This window comes from Dermacentor albipictus, chromosome 1 (genome assembly GCF_038994185.2).
Source record: "Dermacentor albipictus isolate Rhodes 1998 colony chromosome 1, USDA_Dalb.pri_finalv2, whole genome shotgun sequence".
Lineage (NCBI taxonomy): Eukaryota > Metazoa > Arthropoda > Arachnida > Ixodida > Ixodidae > Dermacentor > Dermacentor albipictus.
In genome coordinates, this window is record NC_091821.1 from 268936737 (window position 1) to 268960866 (window position 24130).

Here is a 24130-nt window from a genome sequence, read left to right on the forward strand (position 1 = left end):
CAGGCACCAACTTCTGTTTATTTGGGAATTTCAAACAATTTAAGCAGGCAGATAAAGTGGACAGGGGAAAAAAGTATTTTCGTATTTTTTTTCCTCTTTTTGTCCACATTTAGAGGTCTAGTTTGATGTTCAGAAAATATCCAGCTGGAAGTCGGTGCCTGTGTATGTCATATATTGATTTCACTGTGCTGTTTATTTTCACTTGAATACAGACTTTTCAATGACAGATTGTGATTGCTTGACCCACTAACTCTGTAATTTTGTAATATTTTACAGCTTATGCTGCAAAATCCTAGGTGCACGAAACAAGACAACAGAAAAGCATCTCACTGTACTCGCTGGGCGTGAGGTTCTGCATGACATCAGCCAGATGTGACACACCATCCATGGTTGGCCGATCCGAACCCCGACCATTGCTACAACGCAGGGCAATGCGAGGTGGTGTCTCTCGTGGTGATGAGGCTCCTGATGTGTCTGATTGAGGTGGTGTAGGCAGCGGACGCATTAGCCTTTCCTGCTCCGGTGTGCTGCCTTCATTCAGTACGCTGTCGTCGTCACTTGAGCTGTCTGCATGTACAAGCAGACCACGGGTGGATGAATCATTTGCATTTAATAGTGTGGGATAACTACAGTGACCTGCACAGTGTTCAGTTGCAAGTGACTAACTGTCTGGCAGATTTTACCCCAGCCAATGTGGACATCAGATTTCAACATTTCCTTAATGACTGTTCCCCTCTAGTTTCAGGGCTAACACTCTACTTTTTCTAATATTCATAGCTTTAAAGTGAAAGCTAACTAAAAAATATGCACCCTTGAAAATAAAATTTATCCCTGATGACAGTATAACCATTTGGAAGCATGTGTATTGGCAGATTTCTTTATACCTAAGGGGGTGTAAGCTTTGTTCAAAAAGTAAACATTAAAAAAAAATAGCAGTACAGATTACACCTCCTTAAACATATTGGCAGTAAGTTTATTCACGCTTGAAGAGTTCATCAAAATAGGAGCACTGTTTGAAAATTTGGCCCTTCAGGGTAGCGTCCCCCTTTAAAGGAACACTAAATAGAAACACAAAATCAATTTAGGCTAATAAAGTACCATTTAAAATTTCTGTTTCATGTTAACTTCACACAAATAAGTTGATTATTGTAAGAGAAAATGAAAGTCATAGTTCTATTTTTTTTTTAATTTTTCTTTTAAACCTCAGTGTCAGTGTGTTAGTGCGACGTCACAGATTTCAAGGCATTTTTTTTTCTTTGGGTGATTGTAGAATAGCACAATTTTTTTAAACTTGCCAAGTTCAATTTATTGATCTTTTAGAATACAATGCAGTCAATCTGTGCCAATAAAAAATTACTATAGTCGGATACAACTGTAGAAAAAAGGGGGCGTTTACTCCTCCGAGGCGAATGCACATGAGCATCCACCAATGGGCGCGCACTCTGGACCGACGTCATGCGCCGGACGGCCAGTGACCCCGACGTCGGAGAAGATGGCCGCCCGGTCTTCGAACTGGACCAAAAAGTTCTCAAACTGGACCCAAACTGTTTGTGATTGTCTATCATGCCGGAAATATTACTGCGAGCTTACGATGTGGCATTTGTGCCGTGTGCGTTTATTCCAAGCCGTGATCCGGCGAAGAAACATTGCAGCGAGCATCGCTCACGCTGCACTACGCTTTGCCTGAAAACAGCATCCCACGGCGACCGCTGCAAACACACATCCTGCCTATTTGTTCCATGTCTGTCTTATTTCGCTCCTGAGTGAAGTTACGACGAGAAAAGTTTGCCAAAGTCTGGTGCCTACTGTCAGCGGCGGGTGTGTTCGTGTACTGTGTCACTGCGTTTCTCGTCGGACAAGGTGAAGTGATGGAGCAAAACCATTCTCAGGAGAAATGAGACAAGCATGCGCGCGTGAAACAAACCTACGAGCGTCTCAACAGAAAATATTTGCAAAAGAAGCCTCCAACGCAAAGATTTGTCGCCGTCAACTTAGTGTGAACGATGGTTTTCAGCAGTGAGATGGCCGAGCGTCTAACGGCAGTGCTCGTGGGTCTAACGGTGGTGCTCGAGCGTTGTGTGGTACCGTCTATTGATTGCTTTCCACCAGTGCTCACCGCACGCGCAAGCTGTAGAATGCGTGCTGTGGCACAGTCACGCATAAGTTGTGTTGCCAGCGCTCGATAAGGTTTCCCACAACATAGCTTCGCACTGCTTTTCGATTCTTGTGATATGTTGCAATTAAAAAATTCTAAAGACAGTGTTAAGAGAACGGTTAAAAAAAAAAAGTCAAGTCTTTACACATTTTAATTAACGAATCTCATTCAAAGCACTAACTCCTGTACACTGCAGGGCTGGCCTCTTCCATCTTATTAAAACTTTTCTCACTGGTCTACCTCGTCTTCTCAACCTGCATACTCGCTGTGTTTTCTGTCCTTGCTTCTTGTGTTGTTGCTTCAATGTGATTAACCAACTTGCTCAAAACAAATTTTGATCGCCTATGAAAACAGAAAGGTTTAGAGATACATTTTCTTAAAAGCATCATGTGGGTTGCACAGCAACTTTGCCTCTTACCTCTGTTCATTCTTACCTCTGCATCAGTACATGTGGCAGCTCGCCAGAAGTGCACATGAAAGGCTGCATATTGCGAAGCAACATCTTTCTATGCTGTGCATTTTTTCATGCATTTTCATGCATTCAGTCTTAGTAAACAGACGGTTTCGCTGCCTATCACATATGATGGTAAAAGTTTTCAACACGAATAATGTGCAGTGAGGAGTAATTTCCTGTCTGACGCTTTCATCGTTGCAAAGACATTTTTCAGTGAATGGAGCCCAGCGAAGCAGTGCACTGAGAGCTTTTGCAACTTTCACCATTTATTACTTCACAAATGTCATTGTCTGAACCTGGCTGTCCATCACTATGCCGATGGCTTGTGAATGAAATAATTGCCTCAACAAAACACATTCAACTTCACTCAGCATATTTTAGTACAAACAATGCTAGCAGAGCTACTCAGGGTGAATAATTGTGCTTACATTGGTGTTACTTGCCCGGTCAGATAAACAAATACAACATTGGCTGCGGCATGACTGTGATTAGACGTGCAGACTGCTAATGGTGCCTTTCAAGCGTGCCCTCGACTACTGCTATTAATAGCTACCCAAATTAGTTTTCTGGGCCTAACTAAGCTAATGATGTTTGATAATAGTCCTTATTCGCAAAACTTGCCTGGGCCAGGTAACCAAAATAAGCAATGCCACCACATGAACGTGTTTTTGCATGCAAGCTGCCAACAGTGGCTGTCATTTTCGCGTTAATTGCTGCTGTTTCACCAACAGTGGCGACAGCTCGACTGCGCTTTGACGTGCAGACTGCTAATGGCGCCTTTCAAGCATGTCCTCGACTACTGCTATTAATAGTTACCCGAATGTGTATTTTGGGCCTAACTAAGCTAATGATGTTTGATAATTGTTCTTATTCGCAAAACTTGCCTGGGCCAGGTAACCAAAATGAATGCGGCCACATGAATGTGCTTTTGCATGCAAACTGCTAAAAGTGGCGGTCAATTTCGCATTGACTACTGCTGTTTCGCCTACAATGGCTACGACATGGCTGCACTTCGAAGTGCAGATACTAAAGGTGCCTTTCAAGCGTGCCCCGATGACTGTTATTTCATCACAGGGCCCGTCATGCTCATAGGTGGCTGCCCAATAGAGTATTTTGGGCCTTGTGACATTGGCATTATTCATCTCAATGGGCTGGAAAAAACAATAGGTGCAGCATAACTGCATGCAAAGCACAATATGCTTTGGTGTGCAGGCTGCTAAGAGTGGCTGTCACTTTCACGTTGACTACTGCTTTTTCGTGTGAAGCTGGACAGTGGCTGCCCGAATGAGCATTTTGGGCCCCACATAGTTATTCAGGGTTAATAACTGTATTTGCATTCAGATTTTCCAGCATTTCAGCATGTTTTATGCCAAATCTTATATTGAGCATGATCTGTGCAGGACGATGCTTTTTCAGAATTGGGCTTCGATTAAAAGAAATATGTCACCAAATGAACTGCTTATTTATTTGAGATTACGGGAGAATGCTTGGCTGCTGTGAACCCACCGGCAAAATTTTGGTAGCCCTAATAAGGGCTGTTCTTTTGTTAATAAGAAGCTGTTATGCTTCATCGAGTGGCTCAAAGCCCAACAGCTCGCAGTCGGAGTCGCTTTCTTCACTGTCATCTTCACCCACTTGGATGATGATGGGTTGGATACGGTCACTTCCAGACGTATCAAGCCTGAACTTTACCTCCAGGTCCATCACGTGGTGAATGTTCTTCCTCCAGTCTTCTGCCGTTACGTGCTTGATTTTTTTCTCTCAAGACGTCTTCGACTGTGGACAGCTTGAAGTCTCCGCTGCCCGCAGCGATGCCATTTTTCACCTTTGCCCACACGAGCTCGATAGGATTAAATTCGCAGTGGTATAGTGGCAGCCTGAGTACAATGCATCCAGCCCTTTCCGCTGCATTGTCTACGATGTAGCTCAGAAAGCGTGGCCAACTCAAGCAGCTGCTTTCTAACCATCCTTTCGTGGTAAGTGATAGTTTTGCTTTTGAGCCACTCCTGTATTTTTTCCTTCTTCCCAAGCTGTCATCGGCAATTTCTCTTCTCTCCGGGAATGGTAAGGTGCATTGTCCAAAAGATTGAAGCTACCAGCAGGCAACTTCTGCTGAACGTCATTAAACCATCCCTCGAAGCGATTGCCAACCATTTCATTGTGGTAGTTGCCTGTTTTTTGGCCACGAAATCTATCTAAGCAGCCGTCGATGAAGCCATCCTCGCTGCCGATGTGCGTCACAATCAGGCGCTGGCCTTTTCCAGAAGGTTGTTTCAGACCCGTCGACAGGCCATTTGCTCGAGCATATAGGCGTCCGCGCTTCTGCACCACGATGTCTGTCCACACGATCGACCCTATGTGTCCCGCCGTCACCCATGTCTCGTCCAGGAAAAAGATCTTTCGGCATTCTGCCTGTAGCGCTCCACGTCAAGAAGGTAGCGATTCCACCATTCAGCGATGTCATCCCAGTCGATAAGCAGCGAATTGCGGCTCCTCTTCTCATGCTTGAATCAGATCTCGACAAGCAGGCTGTAGTATAGTGTCGCCCCCTGTCAGATCTCTGTGTTATCGTACATGTATGTTTTGTAGTTGTTTAGCTAGATGGCGCACCCCCCTTCTGTCATGTGACGAGCTTGGACCAATCAGGAGGTGTCATCTGGCGTGTGAAGTCTTTATTAGCAATAAACGGCCGCGGGTCGGCTGAGTCTTCATTCCGGTTTTCATCGGGAGCAGTTAGCTCCGTGTCTCCTTCACTGCGTCGGCGTTCGCCGCGCGTACGCTGGCCGGGGACCCCCACTTGCCTGCCGCTGTCGACACAACACAAGCGACGCACAGTTCACCGCTTCAGTGATGGGAGATCCATTTTTGCGTGTGCCGTGTGCCGAGGTATGTGTGGCCGGCAGGAGGTCTGGACCCCACTTCACGCAGAGTCAGAGACAAGGAGATCTCGATCTTTCTCAGCGAAGAATTCTTTATACAATGTTTACATGTTGTGGTCGTTATCAGGAGAGAGACCAACAGAGCAGCTGCAAGCTGCTTAAATAACACCCCTCAGTCCTCAGATTCCCCAGACAGCCCCTAAGGACGAAACAAGGTCGAGAGATAGGGTCCGGGATGCCTCCGTGGTCCTAACGCCGCTCTCGGTGGCCGGTGCTTCCTCGAACCGCGCTGCGGCGTCGGGCCGATCTGGCGGTCGGTCAGAATGGTGCGCCGGGGAAGTTTTATAGCCCGCATAGGACAAAGGGAACCAATTGCAAGGCACGGGGTCGAAACACAGCCCTCCTTTGGAAACCTTCCCAAACTCAGCGGGAGTCGTTCGTGGTGCGGGCCCCGCTGGACAAAGGAAGGGGGGGTGTTGCATTGCTGCCGGCACGGGGAGGGGCCGAATAGCACTCCGTGATCCGGTGGCCACTTCAGTCGTGGACGCCGCGCAGCCGCAAGGTAACCCGAGCCGTGCATGTAGTCGTGTGCCCAAAGCAGACATCATGCGGGGATGAATGCTGCCTCCACGGTAGACGCACCATAGCACTGGCCTTCCATCAGGCAAATCCCAGGGCACAAACATAACACCATATACGCTTCGAGAACTCTTTAGTGATCTTCAGGACCGTCGGTATCTGTATCTCGTTGGGGCGAAAGGAATCGTGCACACAAGCTCGCACAACGTGTACTACTTCGTGCTGTGTCTTCTTTTCACCGTATTTCTTGGGCGCTTTCGCGACAGCGTCGACAGTTTGCCACCAGAAATATGCGAAGCTTTGACCTCCCTCCTCACCTTGAACACTGTGCTTTCGCTGACACCGAGCATCTTGAGTTTGTAATGGTTGTGATAAATGCATTGTTTTATATAAGTACTTGTTCAATATCAAATGATTCATTTGAAGCTCGGAACAGGAGTAGTAAATTTGCCGTGTACATGTAAACAAGCGCAAAAGCCATGCAGAGCTGCCCTTTCTACTTTCGTCACTTGCAATGAAGCTAAAGAGCAGACGACGGGCAGCGTTGTGAAAGGCACAGGGTTATTTTTCTGTCGCGATCCGGCATGTGCTGCAGCACATGAGAGCTCTACTAAATCAGTCATCAAAATACAAGAGTCTTTATTTATACCGAGAATTGCGCGTTTCAGAAGCACGATTTTTTGAGAGGGATTATTTTAGTTGCGGAGGCAATCGGACGTCGTGCTTCGGTCATCTGGGCGGGGCCTCGGCGGGCCTCCCCTTTTTTCTAAAGTTGTATCCGACTATAGGCCTGTGCAGACACCATAAAAATTCATGTTGTCAGGTAAGCTGGTGGTGTGTGGCCAACCACATTTTTTTGTTGTGTTTTTTGGGGCATACCAAGCCTCTTATCATGGCAAGAGTTGTTTCTTTAGCATTGTAGAAGCCCAATTTACTAATACAGCTAGAATAATTTTTCTGACTAGTGTGCATTTAGAAAGGAAATAGTACTACTGACACACCTGAAGGATGGCGTTCCCTAGATGGTGACGTGGTCATCACTGAAGTCCTCTTGGAAGGCATTGGAAGTGATGGTTTTGGCTTATTTTGCATTGCAGCCAAAGCCTGCTGCACAGCCTCTTGTCTGACTTCTGAGCATTCAACAAAACCAACACAAACAACTTGGCAATAGCAACTTATTTCATACTTCATTTATCACTACCTGCTTTACGTTGGCATGTGCTAAACAAGCAAATTAAGATGTTTTAAAGAAAATACCGCAACTAAATTCACATATTAAACTAAATGTCAAGTCGTTATGACTAAATCTGTCCTCATTCTATTTGTTGCGTTCTGCTGCACATGGCACACAATACGGTAAACTCTCAGTTGTACGAACGTCTGTTTAACGAATATGTCAGAATAAAGAACTTTTAGAAAATCCTCGGTTTTTCTATGCATTCTATGCAAAAATCTTTCAGTTAAATGAATTTATGAATAGCAAATATTTCATTTGAATGAACTTGATCAGTGGACCCTGGCAACACTTCGTTTGAAGACTATGTACAGTGCGACAGTGAGCTCATTACCGGTGCTGAAGTATCATATCTGGAAATTATTTCCAGTATTCATCCCGAAGAAAAGTGCGACCAGGAAGATGCAATGGCAGAGGCAGATTCAAATCCTTTACTTTAGCTCAGACTGTAGGATGCCTTGGAAAGTTGCAAGACTTTGTGTCTTGGCAACAAGCTGTGCCGGAGGAAGTGCACAAAACATAGAATCTATGAACAGCTTTGTTGCTTCTTGCCCTTTAAGAGCACCAGTGCAAATGAAAATTGCAGACTTTCTTTTTTTTTAATGATATGGGCAGCAATGTAACTGTTATGCACTTCATATATATTATTGTACATAACCCCATAAATTGTATTTCACACTTTTGACTTAATATCTGCTGTTGCCCTATGCTGTTCCATATTTTAGTGAATATTCAGTTCAGTGAACTTTAAGCTCAGCGAACTATTTCCTTGGGTCCCTTGAAGTTCACTCAAGTGAAAGTTCACTGTATATGATATGTACCAAGCATTTCTGGCAACTTGAACCAAACTTTTTAAACGTGGAGCTCTACAGAAATGCCCCCTGGAAATGTTTCCATCAGGTTACCTCTTACATCTTCCTTTTTAGCAGAGTTCTGAAGATTGCCAATGCAGGTGTTGTTTGTTTAAAACAAACTCTAGAGCTGTACAATCTATATTTGAGCCAAGGTAAAAAGCAGCTGATAACAGGGAACATGAATACACTTGCACTGAAACTTTTTGACAGGCTCTACAAGTTTTCAAATAAGTTTGTTTTTAGATGGATCAGAATCTACATCCATATCTACAGCCTAAATGAACGTGTAGCAGTACAACTATCGCCTCCAGTGCCAGTGAAGGAGAAGATGGCTCACGTGCAGGTAGTGGAGAAAAGGACACGCTAGTGCGCTTGACCTCAGTGGCCGCGATATAGGCTGCTCCCAAGATCTCGCGGCACCATGGCTGGCTGGCCTAAATAAGCAGTGGCCATGGCGGCTACCTTTTCACGACACCTCTCATAAACTGGCGATTCAGACTACCGAGCCCAGCCATGCCAGCGTCAGCGCACCAACTCTACTAAGGCAAGATTGACACCACCTCTCAAAAACCCATTGCAGGTTAAAGGCTTGTCCCTGGAATCTATAAATTGCCCCTGTCCTCATGAACCAAAGCCCACATATTTCCTCATCTCACCACTCCACATAATCCTTTGCTGCTGTAAATGGTGTTTCTCCTTCTTTGATATGTCCAATTCCACACTGTGATCTCAACTAGAATGACATCTGCATAACTGGTCTTAACTAAAAATATTCAGAACTACCTGAGATATGACGAGGAATGTATTACACGCCTTTCCATACATGAAGTAAAACTCTGGTGCAAGTTACTGAAACACCTGTTAAGTATAAACAATGTCATATCGATAAATTCTAACTTTATGGCATTGATATGACTATCCAATTAATTTCATTTTTACCCTGTATATGCCAGGAGGTATTAAAGACATTAAACAGCATGGTCATATAAATCTGAAATTTTAGCACGTGGTTTCATTCTGCAGTTATATTTTGGGTCTGTGGTGACAAATTTGGGAGTCCTGATCACATGCTTCATGTCCTGCCCTTGTACGTAAGGCAAATTCAAACAACTAACAGGCAGATATCTTTAAAACCAAGCTTATTTGTGAGCAAAATGAAAGCTTCTGCGTAATATGGTTATAAGTATGCTATTTAATAGATGGGCCGTAAGCAACAGTAGAGCAAAATAGATAGCTCAGTGGCTATGACGTTGCAAAACTACACTTTGATCTTAGCCAAAAGGCCGAGAAGCAATGTTGCGAAACTGAGCATGAGGTCATGAGTTTGATCCCAGCCGTGGCGGCTGTATTCCTGGGGGGTGAAATGTGAAAATGCTTGTGCACCAGGCATTAGATGCACGTTAAAGAACCCCAGGTGATCAGTATTTATCCAGAGCCCCCGACTACAACATGCCCATAAAGGTTTTAGCTCATAAAGAGCATTCTAGAGCAAAATAATATATTTACAGAACAAAAATTTGCGCACAAATACAAAAAAAAATGCACATGGTTTATTTTAGAACAATAGCTACCACTGTACTGACCAGAGTACATAACAGTGAATGATCTATAACATTTTCATGGCAACAATGACCAGGGCAATGTAACACAGGATGGCATTGAGCAATAGACAAATTAATTATGTTAATGTTTCAAATGCTTATTACATATAGACGAGAAACGATCAGACTATATATATATATATATTTTTTTTTTTTTCATGGTTTACATACATTCTATGCATTGAGACTGGAACATGCTTCCAAAAGAAGTCACGAATAGGTACTCGGTCGACTCTTTATCCGCTGTTGCTTGTCATTTATGAGAGAAGCATGCGATTGTTAAATGTTTTCTTACTTAAAAACAAAATTGTTCTTTCATGTGTGTACTGATTGTAAAATAAGTTCTTTCTTTTCAAATACTTAAACCTGTGATCTTACTATATTTTACATGCCTTATTTTGCTTGTTTTGTTTAACTTGCATTCTTATAAATCGGCACTATTGTTCTGCACAGTTGCATATAAGTACCTTTGCTTTCTTGCTTGTTTTCACTGCGATTGAATTGTATTTCAACATTATTTTGCGTCATAAAAGTGCCCTTTTTCTTTTCTATGTAACACCCCTGCTTTGATTGCCAAAAAGCAGCTGGCAGTATTGTCAAGGAAAAAAAAGAAAAAAAAAACATGCATTCACAACCTTTCAAGTCCTTTTACAAAGCTATTAATTAAGTAATGCTGAAGTGAAAAGCCTCTAAAGGCATACATGTGATAAATGTAGTGAAGCATACACATCTTTTTCCATGTACATGCATAGAATCAATAAAATACCCCTGCCACTCACCAATGTGTGAACATATCAATGTTGCATGTACTAAGTATTAAAATTTTAAAAAAACTGCCTCACAGAATTAACTGACATGTTGAAGTACCTGGCACCTACTGAAAATTAAAATTTAAAAGCTTGCATGACTGAACAAAACTTCCACAGAAGAGCCTCTTGCATACTGAATATTTTCATAGCTTTAAAGGCAGCAGAACATTATAGTATCAAAGAACAGCAATTTGACTACCCTGCACTTTTTCATGCTTGTGCATTTCAGCGACTGGGAAATGTGAATGATGAACAAGCAGCTTCTTAGATACTGGCACAAGAATTTTTGTCAAACCTGGCCATGAAATAATGATAAGACGACAGTAACTGCCAGCCAAGTTAAAGAATGTGTGAGTCAAACATACAATAAAATAAACCAACATGCATTTGATATGTACAGCAAGTGGTGTAATAATAGTATAAACTGGGGAGTGAGGATAATAATAATGATAATTAAAACATATTCATGCACATTCTCAGTAAATAATGGATAAAGAATGAAAAACATGTAACATTTCATGAAAAGAAAACAAAAAGTACACATTAAAATGCTGTATACACAGTGCACACATCAACACAAAGTGCAGTAAAAACAAGTGGTCTGTATCTGCTTACGAACAGAACTTTGCAAAAAAAAATAATTTTTAATTTCGAATGAAAAACACGGCAGTGTGACAACAAATAAAGCCTGAAGACACATTTTTCTTTAATTGCAAAGCAATAAATGTGTAGCGGCAGAAGCATCAAATGCGGAAGCAGCAAATGAATAGCTACTGCTGAACGATTACCAGACAGTGGAGTGTCATAGTGTGAAAAAAAAAAGGGGGGGGGGGGGGCATGCATACTTCACGTTCAATGCCTGATTGCAGTAGCTCAGTTTTCTATAAATCAATATCAAGGCTTGGAAAGTACAGCATAATGCAGCCTACAGCTTCATCTTATCTGCTGAATAAGTCTATTTTTTTTTCTACGCTTTTAAAAACACCTTTGGGATGCCTGTACGGCTTTGTGAAATGCCACATGATGCCTAGTTGTAAACAATGTTCATTATCACAGATCATAAGCAGTAATAATGGTATGGTAGCTTGCTATGCCTTCAATCACAGCTTGTAGTGAATGGTACTTACAGTACACTTCCCAAGTGCGTAGAGAGAAGTCGATTTCTTAGTTTTCTTTTTCTTTTTTGCAAATTATTACTTAAGCTAGAATTAGAGGCTATGCAAATGTGTATCTTTGAATATTGACAGACATCTCAACTATCTGTTCTACTATGTCAAATGAACAGACTTGCGAAATGTTTGTCCTTGGTAAAATAAAACACCATTCCTGCAAGCCCTTCAGATGAGTTCAACAACTTATATTTCAATTTTGATATTTCTTTTTGACAACTACATTTAATACAGAACTGCCACATGCAACAGTCAGTACAAGCATGACAGTTGAAGCTCTATCTGACCCGTTGAATGTATTAATTTTGATCATGGTACTGCCTTACAGAATTGAAATTTCAGCCAGCTACGCAAAAACATGAGTAGGCACAATTGCAAGATTTCTTTTGCATTAAAAAGCTCCCACGTGAATCTAACAAATGGTATATATTTTAAAAGTCTAGCTGGTATCCACCTCAATTCAGCACAAATCGACACAGTAAATCCATACAGATTCCTCAGAAATATGTTCCTGCATTTCTCTAGTTGCCAATTCCCACCCTAACTCCCATCACAGTGCAACATGCAGCATCTCGGTTCAATAACTTGGTAGAGAGAGTGCCACAGAAATGCAGGGGTGCTGGGTTCACCAGGACCCCTGCCAGGACTAATGAACCAGGATTAATGTCCTTTTAACTGCAAAGCTTTGCTTTAAAAAAAAAACTGTACAAATTTCCTTAGTACCCTTGTGCTACATCAATGTGGGGGCCAACTTCTCCTTTTATGAATTCAACTTCCACACTGGGTTCCTGCAGATTTTTTTTTTTTCATATTGAAATTGCTTTTGTATTCTCATGAGAATATGCAAAAGAAGCTTGAAGTACTTAATTGCAGCACTCATAGCTCATCATCGTGAAGTAGGAGAAACATTTAAAAAAGAAATGTTAAGCGGCTCTGCTTGATTTGTTTGTTCCACCAAGCCCAACATTATCCACGTTCCTTCATGGCTATTTCTATGTTGAGTGCACCTCACTTCCATCACCTTCAGTACACTATGCATTTTTTTTTTTCAAAAGGTTTCATTTTTGAGTCGACACCTACTACACTACCAAGATTTAGTCATTATGTCCATGGCTTTTATGCACAGTAACCTTAATTCAATGTTGTTGGAAAGGGGATGAAATGAACATAATGAGAACTCTATTCCATGTAAAGTGTATCAGATATTGTATCTTCTTCCTGTTGAAACAACTGATATAGTATTTACAGCTGAAATAGCTGTTTCTTACTGTCATTACATGATGAAAAATTGCAGTAGTACCACAATGAGAATTATAAAGAAAAAGGGAACATCTTACATAATTCTATCATATCTGCTTATCTATATAGAACCAAGAGAAAGAAAAGAAATTAAAGAAAAAGGATTTCTGTAATTATTATAATACTAAATCTTTTTTTTTAATTTGTAAACGTACAAAAATATGCCTTCTAAGATATATTCCATAAATCTGCATAGTGAGAGTGTGCATTGCACGGGCAGAACTACTTGCAACTTATAATTGCAGTGAAATTAAAGCAGTCCTTGTATTAATTTTCCTTTTTTTTGTTTTGTTTTAGGCAACGTTTCAGCACTCAGCTTCTTGGTATCACAGTTTCAATGCAATGACCAAGCATTAAGAATTGGATATCTAGCAAGTCATGCCACATTCATTAACCTAACTAGAACATGAGAAAATTACAAAGTAATCATTTTTGCAGAGACCTGCATTTTCAGTCTAGCAACTGTAAAAGAAAGTTTCATGTTCACTGCTGCTTCACTTTTGGTCAAATTTCAAAGCAAGGTCACATATCTTCATATGCGTCATTCAATAAAACACTTGACATCTCTGCTTGCCTGGTTCATCCAAAAAATGAAAAAAAAAAGCCCCACTGTAGGCATTCCTAACCACTGAAGAAGCGAGTCACTTACGTTGATGTGGACTGGTTTACTGCATTCTGGCAACTAAACATCTCGGCAAACCAGGTTAACCATTATTCAAAATGTTTTACTGAAGAATGTATACTAAAATGTGTGATCTTACTCTGAGTGAAAACAAAGCCAAACAACAAAAAACAAACAAAAATGTTTTCTGTCCACAGACTTTTTAGTTGGGCAAGTCGAAATGAACAATAACTTTTGTAGGCCTCGCTCAAGGCATAAGTAACTACAATCAGCTTATATTGGGTATTTTTCATCAGTGAACATCTTTCATACATATTTGCATTCGCATGATATTTTAAAGCAATCTAATTGATATTCACTACTCCAAAAAGCATAAGGTTATATTGACAAGCTTCAAGAGAGCCTCCCATGAATCAATGGATGCTGAAACCTCACAAGGAAAGCAACAAAGAACGGTGGAACAAGCAACTGTCTTGTGCCTTTTTAGCCACTCAATGAGAGTCAGCTATTGCCAGCTGAAAGATGGAAGAAAGCAAATGCAGAGGGTTCATTATGGCAGATTATTTTCAAGCATGTGCTGCCGGTGGCCTCAGTATGCTAGGCAAATAATATTGTGTTTTAGGTTGGTGTGTTTACGCTCCGCTCAGCAGCTGACTGGAGCGGAAGTGCGCATGCACAGGCGCCCTCTGCTTAGCCGCAAGCAGCCTAGCGGAGTGACAAACACGGTCCGCTTACAAGCTGCCTCAGTGGAGCGAGCTGCGCAGTGCCTTGGCTAGCATTGGTGTCAGAAAGTATTGGATTGGATGCAGAAAGCAAGCTCACTGGCTATCACGTGGCGTTCCCCAAGACAGTGCTTTATTTTCCACTGGATAAAATGGACCGGTAATGCATTAGAAGCACACATCTAGATACTTCATGGACAAATGAGTTATTATATATATATATATATATATATACGTTTTACTTTACAGAAGTGATCAATAGGCGTTTTTATTTTCTTCCATTACTCTGAATTTTGCCAGAGGGCGCAAAAGGTCTACGAAAGGTCCAATCCGCTACGCTAAAGTACAACTAAAATGTGAAAATCGTCCACCGCTCCATTGTGGCTTAGCGGGGCAACTCGAAGCGGAGCGTACCGTAAAGACGCTCAACTAAAACACTCTAATTACACAACAACACAATGAGTACATGTGCTCACAAAATGCACAAAGTACTGCCCAGCGACATGATTTTTGAACTCTGAAACATATTGCAGGTTAAGGGGAAAGGGCAACAAAGGATGTGAATAAGAAGGTGTAGAACAACTTTCATGTGCATACACTTTGCTGTAGCAAAAAGGAAAGCTCATTTTGCAGCAGCATTATAGGCAGACACAGCCACAGCAAGGACAAGGTGAAACCTCAGGTGTTTGCAGGAGAGTGCCAGCATCTAGTTAGAAGAGGTGACAGTCATCAGTCATGCACGTATGTGTCAATTTTCATAGACATGATGTTCACTGATGAAAAGCCAAGCAGAGTAGCTGATGAGCTGCAGCTGCAGTTCAAATTTTGTTTATGTAAACTCACATACATATTTTGTGTCCTCAAGCTATATTAATTGTCACTGCTTCTATCTGCACACTGTGCCCAGAAAATGGCCACATAACATTCTTTAATTAACACGTGGATGATGGGGCGGGGACCTACCTGAATGATACCTGCTCTCATTACGTGTAAGCCTACGCTGAGCTCTTCTCTTGGCTCGAGTGGAAGGACTAGCAGAGCCTGTGGGCAGAGCTGAAAGGACAATGGCCACCAAAAGAGCTGCATTGAGCGACGCATTGCATAAAAAAAGGAGACACTATGCAATGCACAGCTCTCATGGCAGACGAGATGGCAGCCATGGTGCAATGCAAATAATGAAAGTGCTGCCACAGGTGACCATTGGTTTGATACTGCCAGCCCTTCCAAAGAAGTTCAGGGGGCATGTGGCTCCTGACAGCATGAATGCTGCAAATGCGGCAATGTTCAGGTATTTTGGGGCCAATAAGCAGGTTTACGTAGAACCAAAAGGCCATACATGGAAAGAGAGCAGGCATGGAGATGAATGGTGGAATGCTGGATTGGCAAAGCATAGTCATGAAGCAGTGCGCAGAGCACAGAGCTCAAGAAATAAGCATCTGCAAAACAGTTCACCAGTGATGTGCCTTTTTCGAGAAAAATGCACCAACCAGGAATTATTTCATACATCATTCATTGCTCTGGGTGCAATTATAAAAGAGCAGTGAGGGTGCTGTGGAAGTTACTCCAGTTCTGATATTTTTCTTACACATCTGAATGGCAGGGACTGCATGAAAACAATAAGGCAAATGTTTGAATTGAAAGAGAGAGGGAAAAGAAATATCAACTGCCAACTTCACTTGTAAGTGCTTAACTCGTACTTGTAAGTGCTGCTACTCGTACGTGAATCCACAGCCAAAATGCAATGTTTGCTCAACAGTTGCCTGGCTCATATAAAAATAGAGATCCAGACAAAACATATTATATTGCACAAGGGTCATGCTATATCATGGTTTCTTAGTTTTTCCTTAGAACGCAAATTAATTTTTAATCATAGCCACAAACAAAAACAAATCTAAAAAAAATTATTTTCTCACACAATGTACAAGAAGAAAGTACACATTTATACCAATGTTTCTTTTGATTTTTAAACTGAAGTGCTTATCTGTACATGCTTTTTGGTCATGGCCAGTAAAGAATAAGATACTAACCATTTTCAGATAAGATTGAACAGGCTGGTCTAGTTGACATTTCTAATGACAGTGAAGAAGTCATTTGATACTGGCTTTGTACCCATATAGCACGTCCCTAAACTCGATGGAAAAAGATGTTCCCCTCCAGTAAAAAATGTCCCAAAGCCAGTTTCACTAAATGACATGATTTTCCAGGTTTCGCAAAAGTAACAATTTGGCCAGTTATCACACACAAACCCCTTAAGCTATAAATTTCAACATTTTTCTGCCCACTCTCCATGTGCATGTAGATCACAATGCAAAGAAAAACTTTTTGTTCTTAATTTGGAACAAATGAAACAAATTGTAAAAATGACGCAATGTGAAACCTTCACTGAGTTCGGGCTTTTATTACGGTGCATTTATAGAGCCTAGAAAGTCTGCATTTTTATACTGCATAGATACTTTTCTAGTTTACCCTCATGCAAGTTTCATTTGTCTGGGAAGTATTCTTCATTCCAAAAACGCACTTGAAATTAGCATGACGGGTAACTTGCCACTTATTAACAATCAACTGAATAAAAAAAAAGGCTATCTTCAATTTTTTTTTCTTATGTTCCACAAGTTGATGTCCTTAACATGCTTGATCAAATTCTTAAAAGACATGCTGCAATATTTCTTTTTATTACTGAGTGTGAGATATGACGTTATGACCACAGAGACCATTGTGCCAAATAAGTGAAGACAAGTGGCTACCAGTGGCAATAAAAACTAGAATGGCTGCAATTAATCTAAAAACAGTAAGTTGGCAGTGAAATTATGAAATGTCAGGTGTTCTTTGCCAGTTTTGTACTTTGTGCTTTAATGAGGCAATCTAGCACCCATAATTCCGGTTGTGGGCAATAACATCACAAGAAAAACCTGTACACAAATTGCATGGTACGGATTGCAAGAGTGGCTGAACATGCCGTTTAACGTGACAGTCAATATATGGACACGAGTGGCTGTCATCATCATGCACCTGCTTTAGGCGGCGAAAGAAAGAGAAAAATAACTATGGTGTTTGCACCATGCAGTGAGAACCCTCAAATTTTCCGCTACTCAGAGGCTGTCTCGGGCTGTGAATATGCATCCTTGAACAATGGGCCTCATGCAATGCCTGCCCTGGAGCACAACTGAAGCAGCAGAACTCTAACTGCAGATGCGATGAGCCCTCCAGCTTAATGCCGGCAAAATGTGGCAGTGTGGGAGCACGAGGCAATACAAAAAAGCCAAGCCCTTGCAGTTCGGGAGCAGGACGTGAATACATTTAACGCTGGGGTGAGGATGCTGCAGTGCCCATAAAGAAATGAGCCTTACTTTGTGCAATATTTTAATATCATGCTAATACTTTGTTACCGCTGTATATGCTTCACCTTTAGAGGGAAACTGCTATTTTAGCATCCTTGCACATTTACTTCAACTTGTGCGAGTGCCTTCACAGTCTGTTACTTGGCTGCCACAGGGTTGGTTTAAGTGGAGTTCATAGTGGCAGCAGTGTTTTTTTTTTTTTTAACCTTCAATGCCTGTCATCACTATGTGTAAGGCTTTTTCTCTCTTTATGACGAGTGATGTATGTTCATACCCTGCTGAGGAGAATTCCAACCTGCAGATCCTGGAGTTGGAAACACGTTCTTAATAAAGTGAAAATTTTATTTACACCCCTTTCTTCTGTGTACATAGATTTCACAGGTAAATTCAGGTCTTCTGTTTCTACTGAAGAAATTCGTACTGAAAATGCACAATTCTTGCAAAGAGCATCTGTATTTGCAAAGTGTCAATGCACCTACAGTGCCACAAATGCCAGGATTGGATTCCTTATGGAGCAGGAACATATATCCCGTTCCTTTGGCTTTATCTCACTGAATGCATCAAGTTAATTTTTCAGGTTTTTTCATGCTTGCTAATTAATGGAATACAAAAACATCGCAGCACATTCAAGAACAAGCTTGTGGAACTTACAAAAATCGAAAATGGCATTTTTTCCTTAAAACTATTTTCAAACAGCAGCAAGTTGTCAACCATATTTTATAACCTCAAGTGCATTTCTTTTAAACGAGTTGCACTTACCATACAAATGAAACTTTGCACAAGAGTAAACTAGAAAATTATCTATGTCATACCACAATCTAGAGTTTTTGGGCTTCATAATGCAGAGTAATAAAAGCACAAACTCGCACTTTTGTGATGCTTTTTTGTTCCAATAAACTAGGCTTACAAATAAAAAGGTTTGCTTTTCGCTGCTATGTGAAAATGGGCAGTGTGGAGCAAAATTTATAGATTTATCGTTCAAGTGCTTTGCATGTAACAGCGGTACGAAGCATCAATTTGTAAAATATTAAAACATGCCATTGAACAAAACCAACTTCAGTACTTTTTTCCAGGTGAGGAATTTTTGTTTTTTGTTTTTTTAGAACGAGCTTTCTATATCATATTTAGTTATTTATTCACTCATATTACCCTACAGGCCCCAAATGAGTAATCAGTAGGGGGGGGGGGCACAAAAAAACAACAGTGATCGCCTCCCCCCACCATAAGAAGTAACAAACAACACATAAAAATATAGGAAGCACAAAATCATTTGCACAATCAAAGAAACAAATTACACAAATATATACACAGGCGCTGGCCTGTGTATGTCCTGTTTCATCTACGCTCAAACGTGTCTGTTTTAGGTGCGCTGCTTCATCAATATCATGGCTCACCAACTAGCCCATCAATACTTATTAAACAAATATATATATATATATATATATATATATATATATATATATATATATATATATATATATATATATATATATATATCAAAGTTTTAATTGTCGACCAGATTAGCCTGTTTGATCTTATCATTAGCTTCCTGGTGCTTTATGCAAATAGACTTCCATGTATTGTTTTCAATGCCCTTTTGTTTTTCAGAATTCAAGGAAGATGATAATATGTGGAGGTCTACAAGACAAGCAGCAAGCATGAAGTTTAATGTCATTGTGCAACTCAATGTGCAGGCGAAAGCCATTTCATAACTTAGTGTGTGTAGGTGTGCTCAATAAGTTATAGTACTATGGTTATACCAGCTTAGCACTTGCAGGCTTCCAATCACATAAAAAATAAAGGTTGGAAGTTACTCGAAAATCGCACGCAGTTTCAATGAAACAACAGTTGTTTTAGGATTCCTTGTCGCAGCTGATGTTCTCAGAGCAATATTTGTTCACAGTGAAATGCTACTTTTTATGTTAAACGTTGCACAACATGGCTGTGATCATATTTTTATACACAGAGCTTTTTATCAATTACTTGGTATATTATAGTGACTCGGCACGGGTTACCATTTTTGTGTGTGTGTGTGTGTGTGTGTGTGTGTGTGTGTGTGTGTGTGTGTGTGTGTGTGTGTGTGTGTGTGTGTGTGTGTGTGTGTGTGTGTGTGTGCGCGTGCATACACGCGCATGTGAAAGCTCACTTGTCATCTAAGCATGTTCAATCAGTAAAGTGCAAATCATCAAAACTGAATGTGTTAACAACTTCACCACCTGATTTCTTTATTATGCCAGCAGTTCCCAGCCATAAGGATGCTGCAGCCCCTTTGTGCAGTAGTGTGAGCGATCACAGAACATGTATGGGGGTGAGAGTGGAGTTTTAACCTTGTGCAGCTATTAAACAATTACGTGGTTGATAATTGTGTAGCAAAACTTGCTTTATCATTACGAAAAAGTTCCAGCTATCAATGCACAGTAATGTGACTGATCAAACTTCAGACAGCTGCAATAGCCCTAATACCCCCTAAGTACATCACTTAATGCCAATAGCATGCAACCTGTGCCTCAGAAACAGCCTGTTCCTGCACAACAATAGAGGAAGGTTAGCAATGCAGTTAAGCATACTTAAACATTTGGACCTTCTGTATGCCTTGTTGATACTTTACAAGATGTTTCTTAAGTTCTACACAACCAGCAGAAACCAGGCTGCATGCCCCCCATCATGAAAGCACTGCAGTCTGTCATTTAAGTGTGAATGTCTGCATGCTTTCAGCGTTGCAGCAAGCAATTTTAGCCTCCTGAGCATTCTGTCATGCCGTGGCTGGTTGACAGTGTTACTGTAATTTTTGTACACAAACCAACATCCCTTGTTGAACTGTCAAGGCTGACAGCACGTGCAGCCACATCTTGCTATTCACACATTTCTTGCAGTTCGAACAGCACATCTAGCCACATCTTACATTGTGGCCACATCCGATTAGGTTATGCAATATGGGCTTCTAAAGTGCCACTGAGTCCTGCTGTGCACTAATGTGTGTATGACAGGGCTCAAATATCTGCTCAGATATGTCATCCAAGTTTGCAAGCACAAGTAAACCACAAGCATGCAAATATAACGGCATACTAACACTGCCAGTTGGCTATATCTTTCCTCCTGAAGAAAAAGAAAAGCACAAGAAATTTTTCTCTTTAGATGTGTTTCGATATTGTTTCCCCCCTTAAATGAGTGAGACATTCATGTTGCTTGAAGGGGGCACTCATGCTGCTTGCACAAACAACTGCAGTAGGAAAACTGCTTTAAAGGGGAAATGTGGTGTTAGCATCTATGAAAGTTTTATCAATGTTTCAGAAAAAGGGTGCTACATTACACCATGGCCACATCATGAAAACTACTGGACATTTGCTCATAGTCATGGCCACTGCTGACTAGTATGCACAGATCAGCTCAGAAGGAGAGGGGAGGTCATGTCCTCTCTGACTGGCTCAAACGAGAGAACACAGTGGAGTTCAAGTGTCCAGACCACATGCGTTTTCCAGACAGTGCCAGCAAGCCCCTCTGAGGTTGTGGTGCCAGAGACACAATAAAGGCTTGTGCAACCGCACTCAAGTTTGTGACATTAGGACGAACAACACCGAGCTATGACAAGATGGAAAGCAAAGGAAAAGGTAACTCACTGCCAAAACATTCCGAAGCCTTTACTGACTACCATCCCCATAGTCATTGAACAAGTGCAGCACCCCCAATTTTCTCTCTGCACTAAGTTTGCATATATCAAACCATGTTTCAAGAGGTAAGTATTTGCAACATCATGGTGTACTGTTAGCTTGTCTCCATTATTTGGCACATTATCCCTTGGCAGCACCTACACCAACTCTCAACAAAGGCGTCACCCTTAGGTAGGTCTGGAAGTAGTACAGCAAGCACTGACACTGTACTCCAACAGGACAACTGATACTCACCTGTAGGGTGGGATGGGAGATATGGAGCTAAAAGCCGGGCACGTTTCTTCTCATAGCCCTTCTGTGTTATGTCACCTGCACAGAACAAAGGCACCAATGCAGCATATAATAAACATAATTTCTTATTTTGCATTTAAAACACTCTGTTCACATGTTTTATTATGCAAGCATTTCACTGCATCAGCTCCTGCACTTCAGTGGAGGTCTGGCTATGATTGTTACAGAGACATCTTGTATTCATTTTAATTGATGCCATTCAATGTAACCTAATTTATACTGCACAATTCACAGACTTGTTGCAGCGGACACATATCCACAGCACTTGACAATACTAATGGCTTCTTATATTTCTGCATTAGTACTGATGTCAAGATATAAAGTCATCTTGAATGTTATAGATTCCATTACTGATAAATTAAGCATAGCCAAAAGATCCTCACCATACACCTGATGAAGTCTCAAAAGAAATTTAAAAAATGTTTACAAATGATATGCAATTCCTCCCCGCTCCCCTCCTATTTTAAAGTGAAGCTTAATATACTTAGCCTCTTCCTGCAGTTTAGAACTAATCTAACCGCCATTGACTGCACAGGTGCACTGTCCACAAAACTCATGTAAATCGTGTCACAAGATATATATAGAAATTACAGGTCCGATGGTTGGTTTCAAACCTGGTTCCGCAGGCACGGAAGTCCGATGCTCTGTAACCAGTAGGCGATGGATGCATAACTAAAAAGGCGGAATAAAACACTTTTACGAATTTCCCTTGTGAGAATCTCTCAACGTCATCGAGCAGTTTAAAATGCTTGGCACATTAGCCACGTTGTAAAGCAACAACTTTCTTATAAAAAGTGAGCATGCACATTTTCTAACTGACGAAGAAACATTACGGGGACATGCCTGTCACCGAAATTCACTGCGTCTCTCATTGTACTGGGACACTGTGGCGCATTTCTACTAGGGTGCCTCAATAGGCACCCTGCAGATGTAACTCCAGCAGCGATGAAGGCGCCTCTAGGGGCGGCACGAGCAACAGCAGCAGGGTATTATACAGAGTCCAAACACACTCCTCGCTTTGTTTTGTTCTATATTATTTACATTTTCGACAGGGAACCTAGGCTATGACTTAGGTTCTTGACATTGACTGCGATTTGTCCAAGTTCAAACCACAAAAACCAGCTGTGCTGTGTGGCACAAAAGCATTTACAGCAATGCTCCACGTATGAAGCTTTCTGCCAACACGAATATCTGAGAAGCAATGGACAGAACTCTAGACCCAGCTTGTTCATTGAAGACGTTCAGCTACGTGCTCAGTATACTTGTTGAACTTATGATGATAAATGGACACATCGTGGAGTTACCTGCAGTATGTTTTTTTATTCATTCAGTTGTGCTTCTTTTGTTCGGGAGACTGGGTGTAACTTGCACAAAGTTGAATGTCTTTCATGCAGAAAGGCTCGTGAACACTAAAACCCCAATTTATGCTAGCAGATATACCTTTCCTACGTTGCTAGAACTGTCCTTGTCAGGCATTAATGGTTTTACAACATTTTGCACTAAGCAAACACACACATGCGACATTGTGCTGACAGTGATATGGCAATGTCTTGCAAGCTGCTGTCCCATTGTAAACATTCCTCTTTAAAAAATTATTTCTGCGTCAAGCAAAGTTCACATTCCAAAATATGTGCTCTTCACTCTGCCAGGCGGTGACTTGCACACACGACGAGCTACTGCATTTTTGCGCACGACGAGCTACTGCGACAGGAATCCTGTTGTTATGATCTCGGGCACACTGTTTGTTGCCACAGCCAGCCCCGCGCCCGCCTCACGCGGCAATTTTCAACCTGCCTGCGGAGTTGCCCTCTCCTTCCCCCAGCCATCGCCTCCGAGCTCGCGCAGCGCACAATCTCAGAGGCAACGCTTCAACAAACATTAAAACAGCCGTGTGGTGGCGCACCTGGAAGTAAACAAACGAAACAAACTGGAAGGAGAAGCAGCATTAAATTACATCCGAAAAATAACAGCCGAATCTTTCCAAGGCAATGACGAGATCGTATTTGAAGAAAAAAAGACCATGAAAGAGAACCAGACGGTAAAGGAGCTGGTGCTGACAAATTTCAACTGGAAGAAAGCCGAAGAGAAAATTCCTAAGAGCACAGTCACAGGGTTAGACGAGGTTCCCGTTAGGCTGATTAATGAACTAGGACCAAAAAGTAAGGAAGTTCTGGTGAAAGCAGTGGAAAAAACTTCAAAAGATACAAGAATGCTAGACAGTTGGTGACAAAGTGGGATGAATTTAATTTATAAAGGTAAGGGGGAGAAAGATAAGAATTCACTTGTATAGACTGTTGACCATTACATTGGTAATATACAGGCTAGCAATGCCGGCAATCAAATTAAAGTTGCAAGCATGGGCAGAGAATAATGGCATTTTGGGAGAACTTCAGGATGGCTTCAAAATAGGTAGGCATTTCGATGATAACTTATTTGTTCTTACTCAGTGTATTGAA

General features: G+C 41.4%; 1 protein-coding gene across 10 annotated transcripts in view; it reads right to left on the minus strand.

Annotated features, from left to right (window-relative positions):
* DIP2 (disco-interacting protein 2) overlaps positions 1–24130 on the minus strand; it is a 349848-nt gene that overhangs the window by 147165 nt on the left and 178553 nt on the right. For 8 of the 10 annotated variants that reach the window (XM_070531319.1, XM_065449303.1, XM_065449300.1 and 5 more), the window contains 4 exons: positions 21618–21692; positions 15341–15430; positions 7069–7197; positions 331–567 (listed from right to left, as the gene is read on the minus strand). In XM_070531319.1, coding sequence (XP_070387420.1) covers positions 331–567; positions 7069–7197; positions 15341–15430; positions 21618–21692 — 531 coding nt within the window. The remainder of the gene's footprint in view (positions 1–330; positions 568–7068; positions 7198–15340; positions 15431–21617; positions 21693–24130) is intronic. The other 2 variants (XM_065449311.1, XM_065449294.1) reach the window with 1 other exon arrangement.